This window comes from Coenobita brevimanus, chromosome 57 (genome assembly GCF_032717465.1).
Source record: "Coenobita brevimanus isolate Jiangsu-jjx chromosome 57, ASM3271746v2, whole genome shotgun sequence".
NCBI classification, from domain to species: Eukaryota; Metazoa; Arthropoda; class Malacostraca; order Decapoda; family Coenobitidae; genus Coenobita; species Coenobita brevimanus.
The window spans coordinates 29,157,322-29,169,339 of NC_137010.1; the positions used below are offsets into that span (position 1 = coordinate 29,157,322).

At 44.9% G+C, this 12,018-nt stretch overlaps 1 protein-coding gene across 1 annotated transcript in view; it reads right to left on the minus strand.

Annotated features, from left to right (window-relative positions):
* The window catches only part of LOC145402128 (jmjC domain-containing protein 8-like), a 144,747-nt gene that overhangs the window by 116,159 nt on the left and 16,570 nt on the right, over positions 1-12,018 (minus strand). The window contains exon 3 of the mRNA XM_080274243.1: positions 7,265-7,357. Within this exon, the coding sequence (XP_080130369.1) occupies positions 7,265-7,357 (93 nt within the window). The remainder of the gene's footprint in view (positions 1-7,264; positions 7,358-12,018) is intronic.

Below are 12,018 nucleotides of genomic sequence, written 5' to 3' on the forward strand. Positions count from 1 at the left end.
GCAATTAACAATGTGCAGTGTTAAACAGTTATAACTCACAGTGCAAAGAATTACTGTAAGTGCAGCACAACACTGGATTACTGTACGTGCTTCAAGAGCATTTTCACCACTGCCAAAACCTTGCAATAGGCGGCCACAAACGTGCTGTAAGTACTCTGGCTGAGGTACAGTCACTTCTAATTCCTCATTCTTTGGTTCCTTTTCATTTATATCATGCTTTATGTCCATTACTGGTGTGAATAGGGTGTTAAATAGGTTTAAATAGGTGCTATGCATGTTCGGTAGGGAGCTATTTAGGTGGCTTTCAAAGTTAGGCTGGGTTAGGGTCCATAAGTACCAGTCCAGGAGGCAGGGGCCCACTATCCGGATGGGACCACTTTCCGGACATGCCTTTGGCCCTATTACATCGGATAGTGGAGGGATTACTGTATATATATATATACTGTATACTATATACACTCAATCCTCGTAAATCGCGTGTTCATAAATCACGGATTCGTAAATCACGGCTAAGTGGCCGTCAGACTGCCGCCAACCTTAAATCACTGTTAAGTCACAAAAATTGCGGACCTAGGCAACGAAGTGGGCCTTCTCCAAGGAGAACCGTAAACTGCGACATTCAAACTGAAAATCACGACCCAACAACCAATCACCACGCGTCCTGGTGGCAAGTGTACATACTAATGCTGCCATGTTGTTGTTGTTCTTGTCCCGCCAGTCCGCACACTACAGACCGTCGCCGTGGAATACGAGAGCTACCTGCCTTTTTTGTGCAACTTCCCCCCACCTCCTACCTACCATGGCCCCTCCTGACCCCCCAACAAAGTGCTCTAAGCAGTATGGCGTCAAGAAGCTGCCGCCGTTGTCGTACATTCAACGTTTGGAGCTCATTCGTCGTGTTGAGAAGGAAGAGAAATTTTCAAAGCTGGCGAAAGAGTTTGGGAAGAACGTGTGCTGAGAGGTTCTAGGTTCTTCCCAACACCACCCCACTCCATTCACTTACGCAACTGTCATAGGATTAAGGTGAGATCCTTGAACATGGCTTATTTCTATTTAATACATGCACTGAATATTCCTAAATTTGTATGTTTGTGTTTGATCGTGCCTAGATGGGCGTAGGTAGGGTGCTCTGGGGGAGGGTTGGCCGAAGTCCAGACTCAAATTAATTTTCACCTAAGAGTTATTATTAATACATCACGGAATTCGTAAATAACGGCAGTGGTCCAGACCCAAATTGCCGCGATTTATGAGGATTGAGTGTATATATATAAGTAATCACTCCAATATCCGACGTAATAGAGCCATAGGCAGGTCCGGATAGTGGTCCTGTCTGGATATTGGGCCCCAGCCTCCTGGACTTGTACTTATGGACCCTAACTCAGAGAAACACCTATACAACTCCCTCTGGACATGCATAGCACTTATTTAACACCCAAATCACACCAATAAGGCACATAAAAGACTGAAATAAATGCAAAAGAAGCACAAAATGAGGTTTTTGAGGTAGGTTCATACAATATTAAACATTCTGGTTACTGGCTCCTGGACTGGTACTTATGGACCCTAACCTAGCCTAACTCAGAAAAACACCTTCCTACTGCACATGCATAGCTCCTAACACCCTATTCACACCAATAAAGGACATTAAAGAGTGAAATGAGGTGTTTGAGGTAAGTACTGTATAGTATGGAAAAAAGTACAGTATGAAACATTCTGCCTACTTACAGCAAGTCCCTGGCCATCTCGATGAATAACCGCCTCCTCTCGGACTCTGACAGTAGGAAGGATTTCCTGAAGCACTTGCAGTACACTGTTCATGAAGTCTTGCACTGAACTTAGTCAATCGCACTCAGAAGTCCGTTCTCTTCACAGTGCGCACTCTTGTCTAACTTATGCTCCATTGTAACTTACTAAGTGTTGCACTCTGCACTTTAACTTTTCCCATTCTTCTAACCATTTTCTAAAGCAAGTCTATTTACATTAAATTTAGTTCAAAAATTGTCTTTTCACTAACAACTGTAAATCCTTAACACAACACACTGTTTTTTTCACTGCACAACACTGTAAATTCCTGTGTGGTCTAGTGGAGAAGTTCTTGCTGTTTAATCACTGTCAGAGTCCGAGAGTATCACTGGCAGGTGACCAAGGGGTGCGTCCCTGGGTCGTGGTGATGGCGTACCCACTGCAGACGACTCTGAAGACAGACGCAAACTCACGTCGAGTGGTGACTCCACCGTGGCTGATGTGCTGGGCTGTGGCTCGGAGCATGAGGGCCTGTCTTGGGGAGGCAATGGAGTGGAGCCAGGGCTGGGCACAGCGGGGGTCACGGGCCTGAAAAAGCTGTCAATCGTTGATTGACACAAGGACCGACGATTCTGACAATTTATGATGCGCTGCCTGAAAGCACGCACTTCCTCCACAAGTCCCAAGGGCCCCATCTCCCTGTCGCAGTCCGGGTGTTCCAGGTAGTCCAGAACGAACTCTAGGTGTTCCCGGAGTGCGCTCAGCTTGGGGATGGCTGGAGTAGTGTCATGCTGAGAGGAGTCCGCATCATCGTCACCGTCCTCGTCGGAATCTTCAAGCTGGGTACTGACACCTGCAACTGAAGATGCGATCTCGATATCAGACAGGGTCTGATACCCAGGATCGCCCTCGTCGTCATCCAACCACTCACGCACATCGTCCACATCAACATCATCCCCATGCTTATGTAGCCGTGCATGGAAGTCATCCACGTCAAACCCTAGAAAATCGTACTCCACATGTGTTCCGAGAAGCAGACAAGACCAACCACTTTCTAGAGTCTTGACAGGGACTTCCTTCCATGCACTGGCCCAGTTGTAGATTGCAGACTTGGTGTTGTAGCGGCGAAGGTTTTCCAAAGTCCACTGGCCTCGCGTGTCCTGTCCCTCCCTGCGCTCGTCCTCGTCCTCCAGAACAACCATCACCTCGTCCAGGAACTTCCGGCGGTATAGGCGCTTTGTTGCCACGATCACTCCTTGGTCCATTGGTTGGATGAAAGCAGTCATATTAGGTGGCAGAAACAAGCACCTAATCCGGCCATTCTCAGCCACCAAGTCCTTGTCGCACGGGTGGGCAGGCGCATTGTCGAGGAGGAGGGCCGTTACCTGGTCGCGTGGGATTCTCAGTTTCTCTCGTCCAGGAACTTCCGGCGGTATAGGCGCTTTGTTGCCACGATCACTCCTTGGTCCATTGGTTGGATGAAAGCAGTCATATTAGGTGGCAGAAACAAGCACCTAATCCGGCCATTCTCAGCCACCAAGTCCTTGTCGCACGGGTGGGCAGGCGCATTGTCGAGGAGGAGGGCCGTTACCTGGTCGCGTGGGTTTCTCAGTTTCTCTGTCTGGTAATGTACGACCTCCTTGACGAAGTGACGGTGGAACCAGTCTTTGAAGATCTGGGCCATGAACCATGCCTTCAAAGGATGGTACCAAACGACAGGAAGGACATCCATCACCCCACGAAGGCACCGAGGCTGCTTTGCACGGCCAACAATAACAGGCTTAAGCCGGTGCATGCCATTAGCATTGGCACAACACAAAGCAGATATCCGTTGCTTGGAAAGCTTGCGGCCAGGTACACGCTTCTCTGTCTCCTCGGCTAGAGTGTTCGTTGGCAGCGAGCGATAGAATAAACCAGTTTCGTCAGCGTTGTAGACTTGACTGAGAGTTAGGCCCTCCCTGTGGATCAAGCCCTTCACCTTGTGCCGAAACTTGTCAACTCCGTCCTCGTTAGCGTCCAAAGCTTCGCCATGAGACTTACGGTTGGTAAGGCCATGTCGTAACTTAAACGCGAAGAGCCAACCCTCGGATGCCTTGAAGTATAGGGCGTCGTGAAGCCTGGCGAACTTCTCAGCAGCAGCCTTCAGCTCCGTACCACGTACCATCACACCAGCAGCACGTTGCTGTCGATACCAAATCAATGTGGAGCGGTCGACTTCAGCAAACTTGGGAGTAAACATCACCTTCCTCTCCACGTTGCATTTGCTTCTCGACGAGAAGTCAGCCGTGTACTGCATGAGTTTGTCTCGGGATCTCTTAATATCAAACAAAGTAGATCGGGCCAGGTTGAACTCACAGAGGATGCGGGATGAAGACCACCCCGCATCTACTTTCTCCAATATCTCCCGCTTCTTCTCCAGAGTCAACACCACTCTCTTCCTCTTCTCAGGCAGTGGGGCCATCATCACACACACGAAGGAGAGGCATGAGAGCAGCAGGAGTGCCTGCAGCAGGTAAAGCACCACCACAAAAGCGAGCACATGGGCAGCCATAACGACGAGTGTTCACTCGTGACAAGAGACAGGCGGAAAGTGGGGAGGATGCAGGGGTGCTCTAGCGGACGTCGGAGGAATGACGCGCCACAACAAAGCTGTCCCGCGCCATGCGCGCCAAGTTCAAATTACAGGCAGGAAAAAATCTTTTTTTTTTTTTTTCAAAGTTTTTGCGGTTTTCGGACCATTTTGGGAATACTGGATCCCAGGATGATTATGTCCGGTTAGTGGGGATGTCCGGATAGTGGGTGTCCGGATATTAGAGGGATTACTGTATTTTTAAGTACTGTGACTGATAAGGAATGCATCCAAATATTCCCCCACACTGACACAAAGCTGACAATTTACATTCAGATCCCTATTGCACTTTTTAACCCTTTAACCGCGGGTGTCATTCCAGAATGACGTTGCAAAAACTGGACCAAACCGCGGGTGTCATTCTCGAATGTTTGTGAATATTTTGAATACCCCGCGTTTTTTCCGTGCGCCAATTGTTTCAAGGGAGAGTAGCTATTAAGTTCTTTCACTCCAGCCGACCCCCACCTCCCTCTTTCCCCCCTGGGGCCCCACCTCCCACCCCCTGGGCCCCCCACCCCACCCCTGACCAAGAGCGCATCAGTATCTGTCCAGCTGTGTGAGTGACAACACATGTTGATGTGGCAGTGAAGTGCAGGCAATTACAGTGCCTTTTACCTGTCTCAGTGAACACAGAGTGGGTGTTTATCGTATGTGCAGTGTTCATATATGTTTATAGTATTATTATCAGAATGTGATTGGCATTTGGTAATGGTGTGTGAGCGAAAAATAGTGATTACAACACCGCTGATGTGGCAGTGAAGTGCAGGCAATTACAGTGCCTTTTACCTGCCTCAGTGAACACAGAGTGGGTGTTTATCGTATGTGCAGTGTTCATATATGTTTATAGTATTATTATCAGAATGAGGTTGGCATTTGGTAATGGTGTGTGAGCGAAAAATAGTGATTACAACACCGCTGATGTGGCAGTGAAGTGCAGGTAATTACAGTGCCTTTTACCTGCCTCAGTGAACACAGAGTGGGTGTTTATCGTATTTGCAGTGTTCATATATGTTTATAGTATTATTATCAGAATGAGGTTGGCATTTGGTAATGGTGTATGAGCGAAGGTAATGATGTGTGAGCGAAAAATAGTGATTTTACACCCCTCACTTCTAACGGCACTGCCCGTCCTGTGAAAGTCAACAAAGTCATGAAACCTACATCAATGGAAAGCTGAAGGTTAGTACTTTCTAATGGTACCTTATTTTTTTCTCTAGCTTTATTCTGTGCAGAGTTATTAAGGTTTAAAGGTTTGTTTACATTTGGCTGAAACCCCCGCGGGAGAGGACAGTCAGACCAAAACAATACCCGCGGTTAAAGGGTTAAGTATGAACCACATGAGGAAATGGAATCCCTACCCAAAGGTCCCATGGCTTGCCATTTTATACCGAATGGAATAAGCTGGAGCCACCATCAGAAAATATTTCTCACACCTGTAACCAATAGCTTTGCAAATGGAGGTTAAGGAATATATTTCAGACTGATAAATTTTCCATCATAGGATGAACCTGATTTTACAAGCCAGAAAACAACAAAGAAACATTCAGGAAATTTCATATTCAGCACCTTGCTGTGTCGTCAGCCCACCTGATGTTCATGGATGATACCGCAACTTGCCATACTTGACTGCAGGAGAAAAAGTGTGGAGAAGATGGGAGCTACAGAATCCCTGCTGGATGGGGGAAATAAGATGACTTAAGCTTACTCTCTACTATTTATTTTTTTTTAGCTTATTATTATTATTACTGTATTTTTTTGTTGTAATCTGACTCACTCACTCACTCACAGAGCCATCCTTAGGAGGGATACCAGGGCAAACTGCAGCTACAAGACACCAGCTTAAGGTCCTTCCCATGGCAAGATGCAGGAAAACTGACCACAGGTACGTCTCACAAAGGGTCAATCCAAGGTCCTTCCCATGGCAAGGTGTGGGAAAACATGAGGAGGTTTGTCTACTGGGGGGATGCCACAGCTGCTCCACTCAGGGTGCACAGCACCACCACATGTAAGCTCCTCATCAGCGCCTCTTGGTTATGTTTGGATTGTCTGTCTCGTGAAACTGAAGTACATGAGGTCAGTGTGATGTGGTGTGGGGGCTGTACCACAGTGAAAACATAGCAAATTTTATTTAATTTGAATTTTTTGTTAGTACTGCTGAAGGGAAGAGTAATGGCCATATAGCTGTTTGGTTAAGTGTACTCGTATCTCTCTTGGCAGAGGGATGAAGGTCTGGTAGTTCATGAAGGATGCTGTTTGACTGGAGGCTTTGCATGGCTGTGGAAGCTATGTGTTTCTGTACAGTTTGTGAGGTAAGATGATGGGTGGAAAAAGAGGAATGTTGTTGAGATGGTGTGATTACTACCCCCCATCCCCTATTCTAAACTGTGGTGGGGATGGTGCATCATAAAGTTGCATGGGTGGGATGGATCCAATGCTGATGCTATGAACCATGTTCCTCTCATGTTCAAGTGATCCTTGACTGAAAGTACTTTCTTGGTGAAGGTGGTGTACACAGTACTTGTGGTCTTTGTACATCCTGTTATTTTCTTTAACTTCAAATTTTTTACTGATGGAGTGTAATTTAATAGGTTCAGTGAAGAAGAATTTTGCCAGCACATTCCCAGATATTACATAAGGAGATTCTGTACCTAAGAAAGGTGAGTTCTGTAGACCAGCAACTGCTTGTGGTAAAAATATTTTTCTTCAATTTCATATCATGGCTTCACTGCTGTATTCTGATTGGTCACTTACTCAGCCAGTTAGTCACCCAAATTAAGGATAAAATAATGGGGCCTTACTCTACTTTCTTAGCAAGTTAAACTGATAAGTAGCAAATATGGAGGAGCTGGTCAATTGACCATCCGTCCCCCTTCCTTCTCATAAACAACTTACCGTGTGAGAAACTGTTCCTGTGATAGTGAACCATCAGTGACCACTATGTTACATGGGCCAGGTTGGGCCACTCGATCCTCAGCCCTCGTTATCCTAGAATAAAAAACAATACAATTAGTCCTTAAACATAATCAGGGGAATGTGAATGGAGATTTGAGTGATGAGTTTTCTGCGAATGTTGGTGTGCATCAGGGGCCAGTCTTGACTATCTATCTATTGCCAGACGCCTCAATCCCGTTTGGGGTGGCCACAAACAAATCACCTCCATGTCATCCTGTCTCCTGCCATTTCACTGCCCTGCTCCCAACCCACACCTCCCTCTCTCATATACCTCTCCACCCCATCCCTCCATCTCATCCTCAGCCTCCCTCTCCCTCTTGCCCCCTCTGCCTCACTCACATACACTCTCTTCGTCAGTCTTTCACCCTCCATCCTCTCCACATGGCCAAACCATCTCAGTGTGTTCCTCATAACGCTTCCTATCACATCCACATCCACACCACAACGCTCCTTTATATCCTCATTCGTCAGCCTGTCTTGACTCTTGTGTTGTTTATTGTCTGTTATGGTGCTTAAAGCTCTCTCATGTGACTTCAAAAATGGGCTCCCATGGTAGAGGTCGTATGCTGATGACTTGATGTTTATTGCAAGGAATGAAAGGGAGGCAGAGGAAAGATTTGGGAAGTGGAGAGACAGAATGAAGATAAGGGTTTGAGAGTAAATGTGGATAAAACATAAGTGATGATATCTCGGGTTGGTGGCAGTGTTGTCAAAGCAGAGTGAGAGTGGCAATGTGCAATTTGTCACATGGATGTGGAGAGTAACTCCAGCTTGTGAAGTATTTGTGATAAGTGGGTGAATAAGAGATGTAGTGGTAGACTGTGAGATAATGCTGATTTCATGTGTGCAGTGTGTTCAGGAGAGCATACAGAGATTGTCAGGCATACATGGATTCAGCTTGCTGGTGGGTCTCTTGAGTGTGTGGAAGTGTTTTGTCATTAGGGGAACATGTTATGTGCTAGAGCTGTGGCTGGAGCTAGTGAGAAGAGGTTGAAGGAAGTTCAGGGAGCTGTTGCCTCTCCTGACATTTGTGAGGGCCCCTCTCTCTGTGCTAATCAGTTTTTGTATGTGGCATGTGTTAGGAGAGTAATGCTGTACAGTAGTGAGACCTGGACAGTAAAGGAAGAGGATATTCATAGGCTCAAACGTACAGAAATGGCAACGATTAGGTGGATGTGCAGTGTATCCTTGAATACGAGGCCTGGGGGTGGCTAGGTTTACGAACAAAGAGTTGAGAGGAAGGATGGGAAGGATGGGACTGGAGTGTACTGGTTCTGTGATGAGGAGATTGAGATGGTCTGGGCAGGTGGAGTGGATGGAGGACAACATATGGGTGTGGAAAGTGAGGAATGTGAATGTCTGAGGTAGGGCTGCAAGAGGCAGACCAAAAATGACCTGGGACATGGTCACAGAGTGTGAGCTCAGGGATGAGGGACAGAATAGGGAGACTGCCAGAGATCAAACAGCATGGAGAGCTGCCATCAGGTGACCAGGGCTGATGCATGCAAGCATGTTGGAGCGTTTATAAACAATAAGAAACAATACGATACGAATGTGTGAATGAAACGTAACCAGTTAAACAGGGAACTGTTGGAACAGTAGTCTTTCCTACTTATTCTTCCAATTTCTGGATCCATCCAAATAATAAAAGATACTGCAGGTATGATAAAACTGTGGCATGGATTACACACACACACACACACACACACACACACACACACACACACACACACACACACACACACACCAAAGCTATCTGTGATGAGGTACAACCTACATATGCTGAAATGCTGAAAGGAAAGAATGATTTAGATACAAAGGTAGAAGAAAAAAGTGTAAGAAAGGAAGTAAAAGAAGAAGAAGAAGAAAAAAAAAAAACTAGTCAGGGAAGCTGTAGAGATTAACAAATCTATAGTAATCAGTGGCATAGATGAAGAAGAAATAAATAAAACAATCTCAAGGGACAAAAAGGAGATGAAAAATATAACAAACATACTGAAGCAAGTATCAGAGGATGTCTGTGATAAAGATATGGAAAAACATAAAAGTCTAGGGAAATATGAGAGAAGTCAGTCAAGAACCATGAAAGTAACCTTTCACAGTGTAAACACTGCAGAGGAAATATTTAAAAAATACCAACAAACTCATGGAAAAAGGGGAATTTTAAAAAGCCTGGATAAAAAGCCGCCTAACTCAAGAGGGATTGGGAACACTATGAACACTAAAGGAGAAGAGGAAGGAAGCAAAAACAAAGAACAAGGAATGATCAGAGGAAGAAAGGAGCAAGTTTATTTTTTACAAAGTAACTGGATTCCAGGTACAAAAGTGGTACATAACCAGCTGGGAATAAAAAGGAGGAAGGTAATAGACTCAAGCTACAGGAAGTATGTAAACAAGATGATTAAGCTGATGTACTCATATGTAGATGGAAGGGTATCTAAATTATTAAAGATGAAAGATTATGCCAAAGAAGAGGAACCACATATTACTTGCCTAATGGAAACAAAATTAACCCCAAGGATATCAAACCATACCCTCAACTTAGAGGAATACAATATATGGAGACGAGATAGGAGAATTTAAAAATAGGAGGAGGAATTATAATATTAATCCCTAAGGTCCTAAACGGCCCTGTGTGGGTTTGCGTTACTCTGACACCTTGGCCTAAAAATGTCCAGTAGAGCAATTGCAATAAAAATCTGCATTTAAATTTTCCTGCTGCTTACTTGATGTAACCTATTCCAAGACCATCCCAGCTACAAGCTGAGAGGGAGGGAGGAGGGCTCCAGCCCACCAACACTTAACCCCCCTGCCCTGTCTCTCCCTCTGCCTACCTCCTCAGTCAATGCCTTATGACATATCCTACTCTTTCTACCCTTCCTACTTCCACTAGAGCATACAGGTGAGGTTTGGCTACAGCATTGACTCCCCTCCTGCACCCCCTCCTCCACTCACCTTACCCCCCTGGCTTGGCTGCCGAGAGACATATCCCTCACCATTTCTCCTTCCTACTCGAATGTGCAGATAAAGGTGATACTCTACATTCCCTCCCTCTGGAAATTCCCCACCTTCCCTCCACCTTCCTCCATTGTATTACTTCCCTACACCCTGGCGTGACGCATCGAATGAGGATTCATTTCCCAACTTTATTGCACTTTATAAACCTCAAACAAGACGTTGCTTTGATTGAGGCAATACGTAGTGTATGTATAGTAATATGTGTGTACATTATTAGCCCAGTGTAATGTATATTACTGGAAATTTACCATGCATGACCGTACATTTCTGTGGGTTACATCTCTATGCCACTGCTTTTTACATCTTTAGCATTGGAATTATTTGTTTTCCTATGGTAAGTGAAACATTTTTGCACATATAAAGCTGTGTTATACCTTTATGTTACAGATATATCATGATATTTTTTAGATTATCATGTTTGCAGTATTGAGGTCATTGATGAAAGCATCATTTCTATTTTTTGCATGAAATTTTCTTTTTCCAGGAAAGTTTTTTGTTCAGGTTTAGTCAGGCAATGTTCATTCACGTCTAGAAACACTGTTCACCTTGAATATCGTGATTTTTGACAAGTGAGTCACCGTACTGAGGCCATTTTGTGCAACATACCGCCTCTTGCCAGACTGGGAAGGGTAACTATTATTTTCTTTTGTCGTGCTGCTGTGTGACAACTACTCAGTCAATCTGGATGATACTTACATCTTCGGGTGTGTAAATTCCTGCTCTTGAAATATATGCCATTAATTCTGACAATTCCAATACCTGAAAAAAAAAAACTTTTTTTTTTGCGGTCAAGAGGGGGGGGTGAGCAAATTATGGACTTAGGGGTTAACAACGTAAAATCTACAAGTCAAAGAAATAGAATTAGATATACTCTCACAAGCAGAACTGATTGCAGTAGAGATTAATACATCTGAAGGGAAAGTATATAACTGTGGCAAATTTATACATGCCACTCCAAACAAACACTTGGGAAAGGGGCAAATATGAAGACCTGGCAGAAAGTACACTTCGGAGTTTAAGAGCATTACTACATAGAATGGAAGAGAAATCTTAAAGAATAATATTAACTGGAGATTTCAATTCAAATATAAATTGGAATACTCTGGATGTGAGAAGCCATGAAAGCTGTTGGGACCAAAAGCTCCTAGATCCTGTGCAGGAGTTTTTCCTTACACAGCATGTAAAAGAAAACACCAGAAGAAGAGGGCTTGATGGTCCATCAGTACTAGATCTTACAATTACTAGGCAAGAAAAAGATACTGACAATACAGTGCACCCCCACACAATGTGAACTCACACAGTGCGAATCACCTACAATGCAAGGTCAACCCAGAAAATGCTTATTTTTATCGAATGTGAAATATGCGAATTGAACTTCCAAACATGCAAATCGGCTGTATGATTCCAGGGCAAAATGAACTTCCCGCCATTACTACGAGTGTCGGGCTGGACAATGCGAGTCAGTCACACAAAGATAGGTGGCTGGCAATGAGCCAGATTCAAAATGGTGGGTGGTTGGCAAGCTATCTGCATGCCATCTACCAACTTTATTGGGTAAACAGACACTTCTCCATACTGCCGCGAGAACACATGTTGTACATCGCATCCTGTGGTCCGTTTTAGCATCATAGCAGTACCCACCTGTTCATCATGATCTCAGCTGTTGACTTTGAAGG